The sequence below is a fragment of the Trachurus trachurus genome (assembly GCF_905171665.1).
Source record: "Trachurus trachurus genome assembly, chromosome: 17".
Taxonomy (NCBI): domain Eukaryota; kingdom Metazoa; phylum Chordata; class Actinopteri; order Carangiformes; family Carangidae; genus Trachurus; species Trachurus trachurus.
In genome coordinates this window covers 31,412,333-31,433,739 of record NC_139900.1, presented here as the reverse complement: position 1 = coordinate 31,433,739, position 21,407 = coordinate 31,412,333, and the positions used below count along the sequence as shown (strand labels likewise).

Here is a 21,407-nt window from a genome sequence, read left to right as displayed (position 1 = left end):
CATTTTGTGCCTCTTCCAGTCTGCGTCTATGCATTTGCTAATTAGCACTAAATGTAAGTGGAGCAGAGGCTGATTGGAACATAATTAGTTCTGCAGGTATTTGGTCATGAACTAAAGCGTGTGTTGAAAGACACTGCAGGCGTTCACTGGTGTTGTTAGAATTCAGTTCGACACAGTGTAGTAGATCTGTTGTGAGGTATTTTCATAGGTTTCGTGCTCAGAGATATTTTCTTTCCCGTTTTAGAGCCGACATTCCTGATCCTCCTCAATGCGAGCAGCTGCTTGACGGTACCTGGGCAGAGCAGGGTGAAGGCGGCCAGAACATCCCCGTGGAGCCGGCCTTGGAGGCCACCGAGTACACCGTGAGCGCCATGGAAGCTGAGAACTGCCCGGCCCCCATCAGACGTGACAAGTCCAACCTGGAGGGAAGTGTGGCCATCGAAATGTCTGCACAGCCGCTGCTGGAGCTCAAACCCATGACAGGTAGCTCTGTGACCACTTCCCGCTGCAGTCACACTCCTTCACAGTGCATCACCAAGTGGGATTTAGTGTCAGTATCGCTGTGTATCACAGTGTGTAGGTGTTCCTGACACATGACTGCCACACTTGGCTTTGTCTTTTCTTTTCTTTTTTTTGATCCATCTATTGTACTGTACTATTCTTTACTGTGTCATGACAGTCCACATACATTTTTTTTTCTTTTCCTTTCTTATTTTTGGACCTCTGTCTGGTGTTTAGTGAACAGTAAAGAGTTGGAGGCATACCGGTCTGAGCTGAGAGAGAACGACGAGGACAGTGAGGAGGAGGAAGAGGAGGAGGAGGAGGAGGAGGAGGAGGAGGAGGAGGAGGAACCTCCGATTCCTCCCAAACCGGTTGCTCCAGACAGCATGTTCATCTTCAAGGCGTCCAACCCGTAAGCCACCAAATCACTTCAAGATTATCAAATGCATTGCAGTGCTTTTTTTTTTTCTTTTTGCTCTTTTTATTTTTATTAACCTTTATTTATACAGGTAAAATCTAATTGAGACCCAGGGTCTCATTTACAAGAGAGACCTGTTCCGGGTAGGCAGCAGCAAAACACAGAGTTACAGACTGCAACGTACAAGAGACAAAACACAAACATTAAGATAATTAATGCAAACTACAAAAGTGCGAAATGAAGAATAAAACTAGTTAAGCACATGTGCAGACCCCCACAGACTGTCTCACCAGCCTTCCTACAAGTAATTTGAAGTCCCCTAGAGGAATAAAGCTGGACAGCTTCAGCTTCTGCTGGAGCATGTTCCAGGTTGCAGGCGCAGCGTAGGAAAACCACTTTTTGCCAAGTTCGGTACGGACTGAGGGGATGGCAAACGTGATGTAGTCTAGGGACCGGAGGCTACGATCAGACTGTTTCTGTGTCATATATGTGGACAAATAGGAGGGGAGCAGTCCGATGATAGATTTATAGATAAATAGATACCAGTGAGTGGTTCTGTGCATGGAAAGTGATGACCAGTTTGTGAGAGAGTACAATGTACAGTGATGTGAGGGGTTTACAACCAGTTATGAATCTCAAGGCTCCGTGATATGCAGCATCCAGCAGATGTAGGGAGAGAGCAGAGGCATTCATACAGTAGCTATATACAACATCACCATAATCCAGGAACGGCAAGAAAGTGGTCGCAACAATACGTTTCCTGGCATTAAAATAAAAACAGGCTCTATTTCTGAAGAAAAACCCCCAACTTTAACTTCCTCAGTAATTGGTCAACATGACATCTAAAAGAAAGGCTATCATCCTCTGTGATGCCTAGGTATTAATAAGTGGCCACAGACTCAATAGGGGTACCCTGAGCAGACATATTACAGGGTAGAGCAGCAGGCACCTTCTTTTTATTTGAAAAGAACATAAACTTAGTTTTACCTGCATTTAGAACTAGCCTGAGATGAGACAATTGCGCCTGAACGGTGTCAAATGCAGACTGCAGATCATTAAACACCTGGGCAACAGAAGATGCACAACAAAAGACGACGGTGTCATCAGCATAAAGATGTACGGATGCATTAATATTTTGGCCCACCTCATTCATATACGTAGATAGTAAAGAGAGTGGGTCCTAAGAGCGAACCTTGCGGCACACATTTTTTAGTGTTTAGGAACCCGGAGCAAAGACCATCGGACTGCACACACTGCCTACGGTTGGAGAAGTAGTTCGAAAACCAGCTAACAGCAAGGTCTGACAGTCGCTGACATAAAATACTGTGGTCGACACACAAAAAGGCTTTGGCACCTTTTTGTGTGTAGTCATCCATCAAGCAACAATTCATATCCTCTCCTGCACTTGATCCACAGTATCAGAAGGATCTGCCACTACGTGGTCACTCTGCGCTACTTCGAGATGACCATCCTCCTTGTGATCGTGGCAAGCAGCATTGCGCTGGCTGCTGAGGACCCCGTGTGCACCAGCTCAGACAGAAACAAGGTGAGATCCAAATACATCTCTTCTTATGTGTTTATGGTTTGACTTGTTGTCACAGTTTGAGGATAAAAGAAGCGGCAGTGCATCGTACCTGAGCTGGACTGTTGAAGAACAGGCCTTGGTAGACTGAAAGCCACAGTGTACAGATACAGAAGCAGTTGTATGAAGAATTTAGAAAAGAATATTTTAGAGCGGAGTTAAAAATCCTGCGTATTTTATCACCTACGCACTCCTGGGCAATCTCTGAGTGAAGTGGGTGTGAATGTCTGATTGTCAAATTTGTTAAAACCTCTCCAGCACCTCCATCGCCACTGAGTTTGACGTCATAAAGGTGTGAAGGTCAACCATCCTTTGAAGCACAGTCACACTTAGAGGAAGCAGCCGGCATTCACACGCACTTGATTGACAACACTGACAACAATGTGTTCAATGTTGTTCCAGAGCAGCAGACGTCAAGTAACCTGGAAACATCATCTGGTGAAGTTGATGCATAATCGATCTTGTACAGACATTTATCCAGAGATTTCACTCAGTCTGTAAAAAATTACTGAGAACCTACATGAATTTACTCGATGTAAAAAAAAAAATCGTTCATGAGGTTTTAGCTCAATGCAAGCTCTCTCAGGTTTGATCTCTAGTTGACATAACACTTTGTCAGCAACAATGTGTCGTGACACATTTGGTCTCACGCACATGCAAGGTGAGAATCTGCAGCTTAGTCTGGGAAATAGCTGTGCAGTTTGTTTTTCACAACTCAGTATCACAGAAAGTGTCGAGAGTAACCACATAAACACACACGCGAGTAAAATCTGAACTTTATTTTCCTCACACATGACTGAGAGATGATGGAAGATGCATTGTTTATTTGCTTCTTTTTTTTTGGATGGCTCTTTTTCTACTTTCCTTCTACTAACTGCATCATTCACATGGCTACTTATCTCGGCAAACTTATATATATTATATATATATATATGTATATATATAAGTTTGCCGAGACGAGAAACCCTGTGTCACAAACTGAGTTGTGGAGTTTTAAAGATAATTCTGAATTCGAGAAAAATTGGTGGAAATATAGGATTCAGTGTTTTTGGAGCAGCCTCAGGACTAAAAGTTGAGGGCTTTTATTTTTATTTTGACTATTGTTTTCCCAGTATGTCCCATGTGAGTCCTAAATCTCTGGAGTCCCTCTTCAGGGTATTTTACGGTGTACAGGACTCTTAACAAAACCAAAAACATATTCGTAAGTCCTGAATGATTCAACGTTAAAGGACAATTCCAGGCGAATTCAACTCTGGGGTGTATTTTCATATCATTTTAGGTCTAAAAGAATGAATCTGAAGATTTTCAGTTTAATCGCTCCTGTTTTGCGGTAGTTGCATCTGTCCCCGCATCCCCACGGCAGCAATGAATGGGAGTGGATGTAAGTTCCGCTGTTTAGGCTGTTTCCAGCCCTCAAAGCCGCAATTTTTTTCCACAGACAGCGTCAGATGGTCTACTCAAACATGCACCGAGAAGTTTATTTACTTCAAGCAAGCCGACATGTTAGTAAAACTAGATCTAATTCAAAGTCTCCCGGAGTCTCGCGCGAGACCCAGTTGCCGTGCTGGTGTATTCAGGTGCAGTGGGAAAAGCTACCGTTTGTGTCATAAACACAGGAATATCAACTCTTGACTTGCTTCAAGTAAAAAAAACTTCTCGGCGCATGTTTGAGTAGCCACGTGACGCTGTCTGTGGAAAAAAATGTACACTTCAAGCAAGTCAAGAGTTGGTATTCCTGTGTTTATGACACAAACGGTAGCTCCAACTGCGCCTGAATACACCAGCACTGCAACCTCGCCTCGGGCTCGCGCGAGACTCCGGGAGACTTTGAATTAGATCTAGTTTTACAAACATGCCGGCTTGCTTGAAGTAAATAAACTTCTCGGTGCATGTTTGAGTCTCCATCTGACGCTGTCTGTGGAAAAAAATTGCGGCTTTGAGGGCTGTAAACAGCCTAAACAGCGGAACTTACATCCACTCCCATTCATTGCTGCCGTGGGGAGGCGGGGACAGATGCAACTACCGCAAAACAGGAGCGATTAAACTGAAAATCTTCAGATTCATTCTTTTAGACCTAAAATGATATGAAAATACACCCCCTAGTTGAAAATCGCCTGGAATTGTCCTTTAAACCGGCTCCTTCATGCAGCGTTTTTACATATTTCCATGATATTTTTCCATCCCAATTGTGATGGTTACCTAGATCCTACTCACTGATTCATCCTCCAAGTCTTGTTTAAAAGGAAGTGAGAAGAATACTAACTGGGAGGTAACAAGGTCATTGGCTGTGGTTGACTGGGTGGACTGAGGTGTTTTTAGAGTTTCATGTACTCCTTCAGAGCTGTGCTACTATCTATGTCTGATGTGCTCCAAATCCCATACCACACACTGATCAGCAGGTTTTGGTTGTTTAATGTGTTCACAGTAAAAACTTGAATTTGTATTTTCCTATGTTTGTAAAAAAAAAAAAAAAAAAAAAAATGCAGGTCCTCCGATACTTCGATTATGTCTTCACTGGCGTGTTCACCTTTGAAATGATCATTAAGGTAAGTGACTGAAACGTGTTTTCTTCACCTGTAAAACGTCAGTCACGCTTTTCGTAAGGTTTTTGCCGCGTGTGTGTATATAACGTGTTGACTCTGCGTGTCTGTGTGGGTTTGTGTCTGTCCTCCAGATGATAGACCAGGGGCTCATTCTGCACGACGGCTCTTACTTCCGGGACATGTGGAACCTGCTGGACTTCATTGTGGTGGTGGGAGCTCTGATTGCCTTTGCTCTAACGTGAGTCACTATCTAGTGCTGCCTGCCGATGACTAGTGACTGACTCACTGCAGCAAATCATTTTCTGAGCATACAGTATTGTTATAAACAACCTTCCCTCAAACACAGAGCGAATGCAGTCTGCTTCATTGACAAAGGGGGCAGCTGAAAAACTGCAAATATGGTGGCATTCATGGCCCTGTGCAGGAAATGATGGATTCCTATGTATCTTGGGATTATAACACATGGGTGGAGGGTGTGGGATGACTGATGATCTGCAGTATTTTATTTTTTTCTTTCTGATGCCTCTCCCAGTTTGAGTGTTAAAAGATAACTTACTCAACTTTTTGTGCCCTTTGTTGTACTGTAGAATTTCACTGTATATGTATCTGTTGTGAATATGGCTGTGATCTTCTGCGCTTATCTCTATTTATGCCTCAATTTTTTCTCTGTTGTTCCTGTGGATTGTGTCACTGTTGGGGCTACCAGGAATGTGATGGGGTAAAAATTTCAGTCACAATAAATGTAAACGTCTCACGTACACTTCTCGTATATTGTCATGTATTATCATGTGTCTGGTCCTTTTTTTTTTGGTTTGTTTGTTTTTTAAGTTAACATGATTTGTCGTTGTTGTTGTTGTGTCTTCCAAATCTCATCAAACTGCAGAGCCTGACGGGTATCTCTAGTCTTTGATACTATGTTTACTCTCAAAGGTCATTTGTGCCCTCTAATTATTCATTTGATCCCTAAATTATTAATCTACACATGCACAGCAATTAACTGAGAACAAAGTGTCTCAGTTCAAGCTTGGGTTTCCCACAAGGACAAGGACAAATACGCTGAATAAGGTATTGTTATGACCTATATGGAATAAACTTTTATGTCAGCACTACACTAAAACACAGCTACTATAAGTGAAATTAAAAAAACGATACCAGAATTTGACTCTTGACACCTGCAGGGCTCTCTGTGTTTCATTGTGCTGTTTTTTATTTTTTTTTATTTTGGATGTGCACTTATGTGGACATTTTACTGTTTTTCATTTTCACCATTGTAAATGTGTCTTTGTTCCGTGTCCTTGTGCTTTAGCTAATGAGTACAGCTATTTCCCTGATTACTGTATGTCAATGTTAACAGGAACAACAAAGGCAGAGACATCAAGACAATAAAGTCGCTCCGAGTTTTGAGAGTTTTGCGACCTCTTAAAACCATAAAGAGACTCCCGAAACTCAAGGTACAGTATGATGGTAAACGGCTGAAAACACTCTCCGGTGGTTTGGTGTTATTTTTTACAAGATCTCTGACAGATTTGATCTGCTGTGTCGTCCCTCTCGTGCCTCTTCCCCTACAGGCCGTCTTTGACTGTGTGGTCACCTCTCTGAAGAACGTCTTCAACATCCTCATCGTCTACCAGCTCTTCATGTTCATCTTTGCTGTCATAGCCGTGCAGCTCTTCAAGGGGAAGTTCTTCTATTGCACCGACAGCTCCATGAATTCAGAGAAAGAATGCCAGTAAGTGGATATTTCTGAACCACAAAATGACTATAACCCCTATCACATTTACCTTCAAACACCAGAGAGCTGTGGGCCGATTTTACACACAAAGTCCCACTCCCGCGACCCTTTTCGGTCATTTTAAAACCAGCTCATTAGCAATGCACATTAGCAATGCACCTCTGGAGGGTGGGCGGAGACTGCGCTGCTCTGCACCCGCCCAGCCACCTCCTCGCACCCCACCCCCCGCTCATTGACAGCTGGACATTGTACAATTACAGATTCAGCGCGTTTAGCGTAAAACTCCACACTGGGATTCGATTCCAGACTGGAACATAGTCCTTGCTCACGGTGCAAGCTGCTCTACCAGGTGAGCTGCACCTGTTATACCTTGACAGTTACACCGAGCTGCCAAGCCTTTCACCTCTGAGCCAGATGCAGAGCGGGGCGGGAGCTTGTAGCACTAGTGCCCTCCCCTGGAGCTGTGACACGTCAGCTCCAGTCTCCCTGAAACTGCCAGTTTGCGTCTTTTCACAGCAATTTGAAGGCAGAAAAACTCAGAAATGCAATTTTGCACTTCCTTTTCTGCTGATATGTGCTCTAACACAAGAAAAATGCCACAGGAACATGTGAAAAGCGCGAAAAACACGATTTTCATGGGAGTGGGTCTACAAGTCCTGAAACAAATAACTGACAATAGACTCAACAGACGACAGCATGAAGGCAGGGTTATCAATATTATATTATAAAAAGTGCTGGTTTAATCAGTGACTGAAATGAAACAATTGTCTGTGGGCTGCTCTGCTCCCTACAGAGGCTACTACATTGACTACAGCAGAGACAAAAAGGAGGTGAAGAGGAGAGAGTGGAGGAGACACGAGTTTCACTACGACAACGTCTGCTGGGCCCTGCTCACACTTTTCACCGTCTCTACTGGAGAGGGATGGCCTCAGTAAGTCTAGAAACATTATATTCACGACTAATGGGCTCCGAGCTTAGTCTTGTTCAGCTGAAAATGGCTTCAGACAGAGCAAGCAAACAGTAGATTTAAGTGTCTTTTCTACCGCCAGGGTCCTGCAGCACTCCACCGATGTAACGGAGGAGAACATGGGGCCGAGTCGGGGGAATCGAATGGAGATGTCCGTTTTCTACGTGGTTTACTTTGTGGTCTTCCCGTTCTTCTTTGTCAACATCTTCGTTGCTCTGATCATCATCACCTTCCAGGAGCAGGGTGACAAGATGATTCAGGAGTGCAGTTTGGAAAAGAACGAGGTGTGGAGCAGTGAAACACACACACACACACACACGTAGATACATTCACACATATTAAGGAGCTAGGGGGACTTCTGCGGCTTCTGTGTCGTCTGATTTGTTCAATTTCTCTCCTTCAGAGGGCTTGCATCGACTTTGCCATCAGCGCCAAGCCCATGACCCGCTACATGCCCCAGAACAGACAAACCTTTCAGTACAGGCTGTGGCACTTTGTGGCGTCGCCGTCTTTCGAGTACACGGTGATGATGATGATCGCCCTCAACACCGTGGTCCTCATGATGAAGGTAAAACACTCACACAAGCATAATCGACTCTGCAGCAGAGGGACAGTCGGACCTTGTGTTTAATACATTCACATGTTATATTGCTACCTACTGTTTGAGGCAAACTGTTTTCTTCTGCATGTGGTGATGTAATTCAAGGAGAACTATGGCTTACCACAAATTCAGTTTTATTTTCAGAACTCTGATCATCAGAAAACCATGTTATTATTATGTAACAATAACATTGTTGTTGTTACATAATAGCACACGGACTAAGCCACAAAATGTATTGAAACAGACAACAGTTGGATCTTTGTGAGGTTAAAATACTTAAAAATGGCCTGAGCTGTTGACCATCGCTCACACACTGTATATCTATGTTAAAAGTAAATTTAAAAAAAAAGTCAGTGCATGGTTTCAGCTGTTTTCATTGTTGTTGATTTTCAACAGCCTCACACTTACATGTGAGGTGCATATAATTACACCCCATCAATGATGTGGGAACATGACAATATCACTGAAAAGTCTCGATAACAGTTAGATACAGCTCACAGACTGATATCCTAGTTGACCTTTGACCTTAGTTCATCCGTTTTACTGTGCACTGAGGGTTTACAAGCAACATTTGGGTTGCATTCACTGTAGGTTTGATTTCCACAGAAAGAGGTTTAGGTAATTTGGTTAAACTGTTAGTTTTTAAGCCCTACAGTCCTAGATGTCAGCACTTTACTGTGTCAGGAGTTTTATTAGTGCCAGTGGAAGTTCAAATCAAAGCTACTAAAATAAACTAAAGTTCAAAATAAATTGCAGCTTCCTTCAAGAACAGACAAGTGTTTGGGTTTTTGAAGAAACCACTTCGTGCCAGTGTCGAGACGTGACTGTCAAAGACAAAACTTTTCACAGCGCTCATGTTCATTTATAGTTTGTCCTCGAGGTTTGATTGACGCCCGACTTGACAGCAAAGACCACGCTTTTCCAAACAATTATGTTTTTTTTTTCAGAAGCGTTACCGCTCAATACTGCCGCACCACAATAACTCAACAAAAATATACAGTATATAAGAGCAATGATTGACTACCAGTCTCAAAGCTCTGCAAGAATATTCTCATATTAAAATGAATGAAACAGCTTTGTGGATGAAAAGGAAAATGGTCAGTACATGTACAATGAGTATAATAATACATTTGATGTATTATTATTGTATGATGACAAAGTGGAGGTATTAATATGTTTAGCCAAATGTAGCTGCTCAACCCAAGGTGATTTAGTATCATGTTAAATTATTACTTAATTAATTCTGTATGTAAATAAGTGTTTTTTCCTTCAGTACCACTCAGCTCCGACAGCGTACGATACAGTCCTGAAACACCTGAACACAGCGTTCACGGTCCTCTTCTCCTTGGAGTGTGTACTCAAGATTTTGGCATTTGGTCTTGTGGTGAGTATCATTATAATAAAAGTGACTCAAACAGGACTAATTCGGATTCTGGATTATCTAGATTAACTATCATCCCGATTAACTAATCTAGAATTTGTCTATGTTTAGTCATATCGTAAACAACATTTTTCTTTCCCACAGAACTACTTTCGAGACACTTGGAATATTTTTGACTTCATCACTGTTCTTGGCAGCATCACAGAGATAATTGTGGATTTACAGGTGAGATTCTGCCAAGACAATATTAGTTTTCACAGTGTTGTGACCCTAAAAGAAGAGGCTGTTTGAATGCAGCGTTCTTTTGTTCCAAGTTTCCTCGAGTGTTGTGATCCCTGCCTCCAGACAAAACTTAAGTCATGTTGTGTTGAATTTCGCCATCTGTGTTTTTACATCTTCCCTCTCCCCCTCTGTTTTGCGTCACCCTTTCTCCAACCGCCTTGTGCCGGCCGTCCCAGTCGGTGAACACCAACATCAACATGAGTTTCCTGAAGCTTTTCCGCGCAGCCAGGTTGATCAAGCTGCTGAGGCAGGGTTACACCATACGCATCCTGCTGTGGACCTTTGTACAATCGTTTAAGGTCAGACATATTATAGTCTATTTTCCTCTATTAAATAAATAATAAAGAGCAAATGTCAGTCCTTGTCTCTTACAGCTGAGTTTTAACCACCTGTCTTTGTTGTCTCTTCTGCCACCAGGCTCTACCTTATGTCTGCCTTCTCATCGCTATGCTTTTCTTCATATACGCCATAATTGGAATGCAGGTATCCTTTCACCAATCACGACGTTGATCTCCATCATGTCACAAATGACATCACAGACTGTTATTAGTTGTTCCTTTAGTCCTCTAAAACACACAGTTATGCACATGGATTCTGAAAAAGACTAAAATAAGTAACAAAAGAGTTTTAGAGATTTAAAAAGCAGATTAATGAATGTTAAGTGGATTTCTGTTTGATGTAGCATTTGTATTGAAATTAATGTTTATATTATGTTTTATTTGGCTACCATGCTTTTCAGATGGATATTGCTTTTATGAAATTATTAGGATGATTAGCATTGGATAAATGAAAAAAAAGAAGGTACTTTTTACTGAAGCAGCCTGTTCTCTGCAGGTGTTTGGAAACATCAAGCTGAACGATGAGAGTCACATTAATCAACACAACAACTTTAAGACATTTTTCAGCGCACTGATGCTTCTGTTCAGGTGGGCTTGTCAAAAATATTGTCACAGCCTTAAGTTAATGTTCAGATGAATTTAAATTAATATTCTTTTTTTTGTTAAGTTGATATTTATTTGATTGTTGCCTGTGTTTAAACCACCAGGAGTGCAACAGGAGAGTCCTGGCAGGAGATCATGCTGTCCTGTCTAGCAGGTCAGGAGTGTGAACCGGACCCCTCCATCGCCCCCTTCACCACCTCTCCAGACCATGAGGGAGGCTGTGGGACCGACTTTGCTTATTGCTACTTTGTCTCGTTCATCTTCTTCAGCTCGTTCCTGGTCAGAGTCGTGGTTTTCCTGCTCCGACACCTCTCTTTTCCGTCTCCCCTCGCTGCTTTCCTCCTCAAATCTTCTGTCGATGTTTCTCCTCAGATGCTGAATCTGTTTGTGGCTGTGATCATGGACAACTTTGAGTACCTGACACGAGACTCTTCAATCCTCGGTCCCCATCACTTGGACGAGTTTGTCCGCATTTGGGGGGAGTACGATCGTCTGGCATGGTGAGAACTGACCTTATTACTGCATCTTTTATATTTACGGTTTTAATTTGTTTCAGGCTGAACTGATCAACAGTCATGTTCTACCTGTATCCAGCAGAGGGCAGCCAAAGGATGTGAAATGTTAAATACCTTCAGGTTTCAGTGCTTTGAGCAGACAGTGGTTCATTATGAATGATTATTATAAATCATGATATATTTAAATGCCAAACAAAGGAGTAACTCTTTTCACTGACCTCTCCACCCTGTGTCTCAATTTCCTCCTGAAGTGGTCGTATCCACTACACGGCCATGTACGAGATGTTAACGCACATGTCGCCACCCCTGGGCCTGGGTAAAAAATGTCCTGCTAAGATCGCCTATAAGGTACTGAAAACATGATCGCTTTCTTCCAAACATAGAAGGGATAGACGAACTCAAGTGCTATCTATGCCATTTAAATCCATTATTTACTGTGTACAACAAATAAGAATATATATTTGAGGTAAGACACCGACAGACCTGAGGGTAAAAAAAACTGATGGATACAGTTGAATTTAAAATGTTCTCATGTTTGAAGGTAAAGAGAGATTATTGCTATTTATTAAAAATCAGCCAATGGGGATCATAGTTCAGATCAGAGTTTAAATTTTAAAACCCAATTTGCACAAACTGTGTATTCAAGTGTGTCCAGTCACATTTGAGATGTTGTTCAATGTAAGGAAATAAAAAGACGTCACAAGTATATCTGATATTCATGTGACTTATTTATGTACAAGTATTGTGAACATTTATGGGATAAACTTTGAGAAGGGCTATATGTGATCTTTCTCAAGAGATCAAGAGAATAGATAATTCATGAATGAATCTCCTTTTGTCTTCGTGTCTCCACCCCTCGTCTACGTCAGAGGTTGGTGCTGATGAACATGCCTGTGGACGAGGACATGACCGTCCACTTCACCTCCACCCTGATGTCGCTCATCCGGACAGCCTTGGAGATCAAAATAGCTCGAGGTCAGGCTCATTAATAAGCACATCAGTGTGGCATTCAGGACTGAAACTAGTTGTTACCTTTATGATCATTCATCTGCAAATTACTTCTTTGACAGCTGGTTATTTGTTGGGTCTATTAAATGTCCAGCGAATTTCCCCCAAGGCACAACATGATCTTTAAGTTTACTTACTTTAACACATTTTAATCAACTGATTGTTTCTATCAGCTGTAACAACAACTAATCAAAATACCATCTTCTGTAAATGTAAATATCTGCTGGTGAACAGGTGGCGAAGACCGCGTGGCTCTGGACACTGAACTGCAGAAAGAGATCAGTATTATTTGGCCTTATCTGCCCCAGAAAAACTTGGACCTACTGGTACCTATCAACAAAGGTCTGGCTCTAACTATGGAGGAAATACTCAGCGTGACACTGAGAGACCAGCAGTAACAGTTAATGTAGTGTGTCTGCCCTCACAGATACGGACATGACTGTGGGGAAGATCTACGCTTCGATGATGATAATGGACTACTTCAAACAGAACAAAGCCAAGAAGCTCAGACAACAGCTTGAAGCTCAGGTCAGCCTTTTATAAACCTCCTTACAACCTCTTTCTGATTTTTTTATTCAAATTTTTCACCCGGTTCAACAATTTGATTTTCAAAGAAATGTTTTAATAACCTCACAGTGCCGTTTTTCTCTCTCATTTCAGAAGAGTAATTTGATGTTCAAGCGTTTGGATGCCTCCACCCTGCCGGAGGACATTCTCTCCAACACCCAGCCTCTGCCTATGATGGCCCACAGTGCCGGTTCAGCCCTGTGAGTCTGCAAAATGTCTCCAAAGCTGTGTCCCCTTTGTGTGTAACTGTGACTGTGTTTGTGTTTGCTCACTGTTTCTGTCTGTCCCGACACAGCACCAGAGGAGGCTTTGTGGCTTTGAGCCCCATCTCGCCCCAGGAGCTGTTTCTGCAGCCCATAAGCTCCGACGCCGATGCAAATCAACAGCAGAACCCGGTAAGAAAGAGGAACAGCATGGGTATACGACGTCTTAGAGCAGTGGTTCCCAACTGTTTTTATTTACAACCCTATTCGAAAAAAAGCATTGTCAACTTGTAATACCTTTTAACAAGTAGTACGGATGTCCTAACCGTCTTACCACAGCAAATCCACACTTATTGACACTTTATTTTATGTATTTATACAAAATATCACATCAAAGAAAGAGATGAAGGTTATGGGTTATGCTCTTGTTTTTAGATTTAAATTGCTTTACTGATTTTAGAGTATTAAAATCAAATCTTACCTTTGCCGCTGTAATATTAAACTGAAATGAATGAAAATGTGAAATTCCTTATTGAAGATCCCTTTCCAGATCAGGAAGCATTAGAAATTTGAGCAGGGCATCTCTTTAACTGAGCTCAGTGATTTTCTGATTTAGGTATATGTATGAATATTTATGGTTTATGTTTTATCTGATGTTGGGAACCACTGACTTACATCACTGATTTTCACTGAAAATTTACCAACTGCACCATCAATTAAAGTATTTAACTGAAAAAACAGTTTGAACATGTTTCAGCTGGCAACACCGCTGTGACTTGCAGAGCGAGGCATCGCTCACTCTCTGTGTTCCTGTCTTGGTTATGTTTTAGTCGCGTGTAGGTCGGACGAGCAGGGGCAGACTGTCAAACTGCTGATGTTTTGCTGTGCATACTGTCTGGTTTTACTGGTTTACACTGCCTGCTAGATGAATGATACAAAATTAGTCTGAAAAACTAAAACTGTTAGTGTGCAGAGGAATGCGTTCGGCCCCTGGACAGATGCTGTCCTGCTCTGTTTGTGTAGCAAGTAGATCTGAATATGCATGACTCCATGTCCTTCCAGGCTGAAATCTGGATCCCATCTCTCCCTGTAAACCGTTTTGTTTATTGTCTGTTCTCACTCTCCTTCTTCACTCTTCCCTCCTCTTACACAACCTCACTCTGTTCCCTCTTCCCCCAAAGTCAGTTTTCCTGTTGCTAGTTGTCGATCTGTCCGTTTATTTGGCTGGAATGGCTTCTCACTGGATGGCGATGGCGATGGCTATCATAGATGAGCCTCAGTGATTGAATGGCTTGTCTGGCCTCCTCTCACCTGAACTGGACCTCTGTGTGTAGAGGCAGTCCTGGCGGGGACGAGCCTGATCGGTGCTCTGTCTCTCCTTGCCCTCCTCTCTTGTTTCTGTACTCACCTAGGTGGGCGAGTGCAGTAGGGGGATTGAGTCCCCACTGGAGCTTCCGCTAGGGAGGGGCCTGTGTGTGCGGGCCTCTTCCATGCCCCGTCTGGCTGTAGATTCGCAGGTACACACATCTTCCCTGACATGGAATGACTGGATCTCGAGGACTTCGGGGGCTGCATGGGCTCTAACGCCAAAGTGCCTCGATCCTTACGTGCACGAGATGCCGAAGAAGTTAAAATTAGTAGAGTTTTGGTTTTGTCCTTTTGCTCCTCTGGGAGTCTGATTAAGGCTCAGTGCATTGTTAGAACGGGATGTGATGATCCTTGAATGCCGAATCGCCCTCTTACATCAGTCTCTCTGACCTGCAGAGTAAAGGAAAGACAAAAATATACTGAGTAAAGCATGAAAAAGAATTGCCAAACACACTGGGCCATTTATTTCTGTATAAAAGGATCTCAGTGTTATTGGAGTATGTGTAATGTTTCTTTTGTGTATGTACCCTGTGTTTGCATGTCTGTCTGCGTTTGCCTGTGTGTTTTCACATCCAAGCAGATAGAGGTTGCGAGCGGCTCCATGAAGCGTTCAGTGTCCACTGTCGCCGACCAGCGGGTGAACGGTCTTTGGCAGGAGGAGAAAAGCCCAGAGCGAGTGTATCGACCTCGTCACAAAAGCTACAAAGCTGCCGGTAACTTCGAGTTTCAGTGCGCATACGCCACTGATTAAAACTTCACACACAAACTCTTCGCTACTGCTTTAATTCTGCGATTTTGTGTCGCCCACCAGTATCCCGGTCTGAGCACAGGGAGCGCAGCGACAGGGAGCGCGGCCGGTCTAAGGAGCGCTGTCACCTCCTTTCTCCAGACGCGTCTCGTTGCAACTCAGAGGAAAGAAGCCTGCAGCCCTCGCGATCCTCCAGCGTAGAGAGAGAACACCCCCAAGACAAACAGGTAGGTCCTAAAAACTCACAATGAAGCTGCAAATTTTCCCTTCCATGTGGCCTTTTCTCACGCATCCGTCACCCTGTTCAAATGTTCACATGTGAATGTTGCTGTTGTTCCGCACTGGCCATTAAAAAGCCTCCTTTATACTGCATTGGAGAGGAAGAAATGAGACACATTTGCATTCGCTCAGCCGCCAATTACAATCAATCAATCAATCAAATTTTATTTATATAGCACCTTTCAAAGCAAACAGATGCCGTTCAAAGTGCTTTACATTTTGACTGAACAAATAGGAGGTAAAACAAGAAAAGCAAGGAGACTAATGCACGAAGATTAAAAACAACAAGAGAAAATAACAGCTTTAAACAACAATACAATTTTATAAAACAAAATAGAATAAAATGCAGGATAAAAATAGGAGAAAGATAACAATAAGAAAGAATATAAAACTGTAAAATAGAATAAAAACACTGTGAGACTATAGCATAAAAACCAGATTAAAAAGATGGGTTTTTAGCCTACGTTTGAAAGTGTCAATGTTTGTAACAGACTATTGCAATATAGTAAATGTACATAAACTCACATTATGTGTGAATTGTGTTCTGCTGTTATGCGTCACATCAGACAAAACCTTCTGTAAGTTAAGTTTTTAACCACAATTTGTAAGGATCACATTAAAATGGAAAACAGAATTTGTAAAACAATAAGTTACTATCACATCGACCGACAGATCCCACGGAAAGTTTATATATACGTATATCAACATTTTCTTCAGCTTTTAAATTGATAGTTTAAAGTCTGTTGGGCATAGTTGAATTAAAGGGAGTGGCTGTGCAGCACTGGGACTCTGTTATTCTGTGTCTATTTTTCTTGATTTATTTGTACAGGCCTTATCTTGCCTGTGGCTCTGCAAAAACACATTCTTATGAACACAACTCAAAAACGATCAGTAGTAGAGATTGTACTTACCCACAGGCAGTCCTTGTGTCGTAGATGATCTGATTAGATTTTGCTGCATAGATTTGCATATTAAAGAGTTAAGGAACAGATTCTTTTGAACCTTCTCAATCACGATAACAAGGTCCCAGAGCGGTGACTACACTGTTCGTTGTCATGGAGATCACAGCAGGACACGATGTGACCCGAGCGCCTCTTGTTCTTAATTCTTATCTTCAGGGCAACAGCTCGGACAGCCCAGTGCCGTCCACCTCAGAGTCCAGCACCCCCAGCGGCCGACGACCATCATCGCAAACCCCCACCCGCTCCCACCCTCACATCTCCTACTCCCCGCTCGTGTGTCGCACACAGGCCTCTGTCGGCGAAGACGAAGACGAGCAGGGCAGCCCAGAGACCGTAAGGCGGGGCAAACCCACCTGGGCGGCCAAAGAGGAGGTCGGAGGAGAGAGGCGGAGCGAGGCGCGCAAGCACCCATCCCCACCTCGACGCTACCCCTCCGAGCCGTTCCTGGCCTCCCAGGAGGACGACCACAGCCCAGACCCCTCCGGCCACATGGAGACGTTGACCTTTGAGGCGGCCGTGGCCTGCAGCCTGGGACGCGCAAACACAATCAGCTCGGCCCGCCCGCGCTTGCGGACTGGCTGGCAGGTCCCCAACGGACACTTCAGGAAGCGCCTGGCGCAGACGACCTCCGTGGCGGGCTGCGACGCCCTCAGCGACACAGAGGAGGACGACAGGTGCTAGGGACAGGAGGCACAGCATGAAAAAGAGGTGTTAGAGGAGGACACTGGACGAGAGTGTACAGAGTGAAGGTCAATGCGACTCTTTTTGCATCAGTGCTGTGAGGCCGCGAGCCCTCCGGATGTTTGGTAAAATATGAACCCAAAACGATGAAGAACAATACTTCCTGAAACTGTAGTTGCCAATTCACACAGAACACTGACAATAATAAGGTCTATTTCCTGACTTGTACTTGATGATAGAGAGTAATAAATACACCTCAAATAGTTGTGGGATGCAGAAAATACATGAAGTGAATGGATTAAATTATATCATTTGTGTCAGTATAAGGTATTTTCATTTCTGAAGATGTTTCTAAATGATTCAGTGTTACTCTAAACGGTATTTATCTGTGGGGTGTGTGAATATGTAACTACTTTTTCTTTAAATAAATTGTTTTGTAAATACATTGTGAACATCACACCATTGCCATTTATTAGGCCAGATCAATACAACAAGCCATCATGAAGAGGCAATCTGATCCTTTACCAGACAATGTGGATACTAATATGTAACACTCAATAATGCTGGATTTTTTTACAGTGTGAATGAATGTGCACGGGAAAAACTGCCTGATTTTCCCCAACATTTTTCTTTTTGGTATTGAACATAATAGGTTATGACATATGAATACAGTTATAGAATAACATAGAAAATATGCGTATTTGTTACCCCCCCACCCCCCCACTCACCATGCCTCCACCAAAACTCAAGCCTTTACAAATTCCTAATTATCTTTCCAAACAAGTCTGTTACAGTTATTTTTACCAGTCTACACCCTGTAAATGAGAGCTCTCCAACACTTATATTTAACATTTGATTTTAATAGGAAAAACAAATGATCGTTCATCTATTTTCACCTTTTTTTCCCTTTCTTGTGAATAATGTATGAACCATTACAGACGATGACTGTAGAAACACTGTAGACACACCATGACACATTTTGCTTCACAGATTAACATTACTCTATTACTTACTAATAATGTACAGAGAAATAATGCTGTTTGTAACCTTTAGAGAAGAAGATAATAAAGAGTATGAGCTGACGAGCTTTAAAGGTAAAGGAAACTTTGAAACCGTTCATTTTAAGGTTTGTGTATTTGTTTTATTTGCCCGAAGAAGGCAAATTCTGTGAAACTCACTTAACCAAAAACATGGAGATTTGTATCATAAATACCTGGAATGCAAAGACTTTGTGGGTTTTTATGTGTACAATAGTTGTATATACAAATAAAGGTGTCCTCAAATTGCCAATGTTATTTGATGTCATTATTTGTTGTTGTTGAAGACTTTAAAAGTGTGATAAAACATAAAATTGTTAGAAATTTAAGAATTAAGAATTGTAAAACCAGATTAATTGCATTTGGAAATTTTCTTTTTCTGCATTTATAACCTTAATCTTATTAATTATGTGAGACAGTGAAGATATGACGGGGAAATGAGAAGAGAGAATGGGGGACAAAGGCAGTAAAGGATCATGCCAGTCGGGAGTTGAACTACACTTGCCTTCGCCCTCTGGATGTGTATTTGAAGCACAACGCAGCAAAACCCAAAGTATCTGGTGACATGAGATTACAAGACCACAGGAGAACTGTAACATGATGTGACAAAAGTCATTTATTAAGTGAGATCAGCGTGTGAGTCATTCTATAGGGGTAAATGTCATGTCCATGGGCTGTGTTCATCAATTTTACTCAAAATTCACTTCAAGTAATGATCAATTACAGACGTTAAAAGCATTTGCTGTAAGCAATAGCAGAGTATTTCAGCTTTCATGACTGACCTTGTTCCGTATCACAGGTTTGACGCAAGACACATGGAGTCAAAACATTATTTGTGTTAAAGAAAAGGTATATAACCCGAACAGACTGGCCATTCAGTACAGTGACCTGATATCAACTACTGTGTTTTGTTTATTATCATACAAAGTATCATTAGGAAGTGTAAAGTAAGCTAAGAATATGGTGGAGCTGAAAGCTCATCACATGCAACTGTACAGCTCAGTAGACTACCACTGATGGCTTTTGATTGGGAGGCTGGGGGTTCAAATCCCTCACAGGGGCCCGTCTGGCCACCCAGCTGACAGAGGAGGAGCAGATCCGCAGAGCTCAGCACATCGGCCTCGTCCAGCACCTCCCTCAGGGTGTTTATGATGGAGGGCAAGACGGCTCCGAGAAGAAGATCAGAGAGTGAGCAGTTTTGTGTAAACGCATGTGATGTCTGCACAGAAGGAGGTTGCAATCGCGCTGAACCATTAAGTTATTTCAGACAGCTTTTTGAAATATACCTCAACCTCAGCATTCATATTGTGACATACACTACTTAGAAAGTTAGGGATATTCCACTTTCGGGTGAAATTTATGGAAAATGTGAAAAGTTCATGCTACAGTTATATTATATCATGAAAGTAGGACATTTAAGAAGGAATGGTAATTTCTTCATCTCAAACAATAGAAAGCTAAAAATGTCACAACAAAAAAGTCAATGATACTTGTCATGTGACCAAAGGACGTCCACTTCTCGGCCTTTCTGTGACTCTTCAAGTCTCTCTGTCTCTGTTCAACCTGCTGATGACACCTTGTGACACTCTGAGAACTTCTCGTTTGAAGTCTCGACATGGCCAGGTACCGTTGGTGTCGTCTTGGTCTCATGGCGTCAAAATGTGAACAGCTTGATGAAGAGGCCTGTTTAAATACAAACTGTCATTGAAGCAGAACATTTAGTGGTCCACTCATGGATCAGACACACACTTGTAGGGGGCTTTTTCGCTTTTAATAGACAGGAGACAGGAAATGGGAGGCAGAGAGGGGGGGAATGACATGCAGAATATGCTCAATGTGGGATTCGAACCGTGGCTGCCTGCAGCGAGGACTACAGCCTCAACACATGGGGTGGGTGCTCTACCAACTGAGCTAAATACCACCCCGCTTGTTGTGATTTTTGCGGGGTCATTCCTATGTTCCCACAGCCCTATGTTCCCTCAGCCCTATGTTCCCTCATTTCTAACTTTTGTTGTCACTGAAAATTAGGCCCTATGTTCCCTCAGCCCTTTGGTCCCACCATTGGTTGGGTTTAGGCAATGAAGAAAGGAGTTGGTTAAGTTTAGTAAAAAGACCAGGTAGAGGCTAGACAGGCCAGATAGGTAGAGTCCAGATAGGTAGAGAGAGTCCAGAGGGAACATAGGGCTGAGGGAACATAGGGCTGTGGGAACATACGCACGCTCCCATTTTTGCAGTTAATCACCTTGTTAGACCACAGCATTTGATGTTATAAGTACTGAACCATTGAACAGTTACATGTGCATTCAAAAGTTTAGAGAAGGTCAATTTAAGTTCACCTAAAGTTGCATTGTAACGTTGTTTTCTTTTAATGAATATATGTGAAAAATATTTGCTGTAATCACAACATAGTGTGTTTTGTGTCATTATTAGTAAGTATTGTCAGGAAGTGTAATGTGAGATAATATATGGTGGAACTGAGGGCTCAACAACACATTCAGCTGAATAGCTAAGTGGGTAATGCCATCGACCTTGGACCAGAAGGCTGAGGGGTCATTGATAATATGGAAGAAGAAGGAGTTTATGACATTTCTATTACAGCGGCTGCGCCTGGCCCCAATCCCCCTGGGAGAGCCGGAGACAGTGTGGCTTTGGGCTTGGCCATGGCCATGGGCATGGCCTCTGCCCGGCCCCGGTCCCCCTGAGAGAGCCGAGGCAGGTGGCACACATTTTCAGTTAAATGGGGAAATGGTGAGAGAGAGAATGGGGGAACAGACACGCATTCAGATAAAATTTGTATTCTGTAGGAATAAGTAATAGCACATTATTTGCTCGGGTCGACCATCTCAAAGCTGTGGGAGTATAGTGAACTGAGATTTGACAAGGAGAAGAAGAAACACGCAGTATAATAGTGCCTCAGAGCGTTTGCCCTGTGGCATGTTGCTGCAGTGTAGCTCTCACAGCTTCAAACTGAGTGGAGGACTAATCAGTGCCTAAGTGACAATACTGTTTGCCTGCAACATGTTTACTGGTCAAGGTTATTACATCCCCAATAAAAAATAATTATTGTGTTTTAAAATACATATTTGATCCG

At 42.6% G+C, this 21,407-nt stretch overlaps 1 protein-coding gene across 1 annotated transcript in view; it reads left to right on the top strand.

The window, feature by feature from the left end:
• Positions 1–17,279, top strand: part of cacna1eb (calcium channel, voltage-dependent, R type, alpha 1E subunit b) — a gene marked incomplete at both ends in the record, with an annotated part of 57,140 nt that extends 39,861 nt beyond the window's left edge. The window contains 28 exons of the mRNA XM_083990877.1: positions 245–483; positions 739–913; positions 2,336–2,465; positions 4,988–5,047; positions 5,176–5,282; positions 5,751–5,762; positions 6,399–6,495; positions 6,613–6,773; positions 7,570–7,707; positions 7,826–8,027; positions 8,147–8,311; positions 9,618–9,728; positions 9,870–9,950; positions 10,184–10,306; positions 10,425–10,490; positions 10,842–10,933; positions 11,053–11,227; positions 11,321–11,448; positions 11,715–11,811; positions 12,333–12,438; positions 12,706–12,813; positions 12,899–12,999; positions 13,132–13,238; positions 13,334–13,433; positions 14,654–14,758; positions 15,187–15,322; positions 15,421–15,584; positions 16,755–17,279. Of these exons, the coding sequence (XP_083847003.1) occupies positions 245–483; positions 739–913; positions 2,336–2,465; positions 4,988–5,047; positions 5,176–5,282; positions 5,751–5,762; positions 6,399–6,495; positions 6,613–6,773; positions 7,570–7,707; positions 7,826–8,027; positions 8,147–8,311; positions 9,618–9,728; positions 9,870–9,950; positions 10,184–10,306; positions 10,425–10,490; positions 10,842–10,933; positions 11,053–11,227; positions 11,321–11,448; positions 11,715–11,811; positions 12,333–12,438; positions 12,706–12,813; positions 12,899–12,999; positions 13,132–13,238; positions 13,334–13,433; positions 14,654–14,758; positions 15,187–15,322; positions 15,421–15,584; positions 16,755–17,279 (3,811 nt within the window). The remainder of the gene's footprint in view (positions 1–244; positions 484–738; positions 914–2,335; positions 2,466–4,987; positions 5,048–5,175; positions 5,283–5,750; positions 5,763–6,398; positions 6,496–6,612; positions 6,774–7,569; positions 7,708–7,825; positions 8,028–8,146; positions 8,312–9,617; positions 9,729–9,869; positions 9,951–10,183; positions 10,307–10,424; positions 10,491–10,841; positions 10,934–11,052; positions 11,228–11,320; positions 11,449–11,714; positions 11,812–12,332; positions 12,439–12,705; positions 12,814–12,898; positions 13,000–13,131; positions 13,239–13,333; positions 13,434–14,653; positions 14,759–15,186; positions 15,323–15,420; positions 15,585–16,754) is intronic.
• Between the last annotated feature and the right edge of the window lie 4,128 nt (positions 17,280–21,407).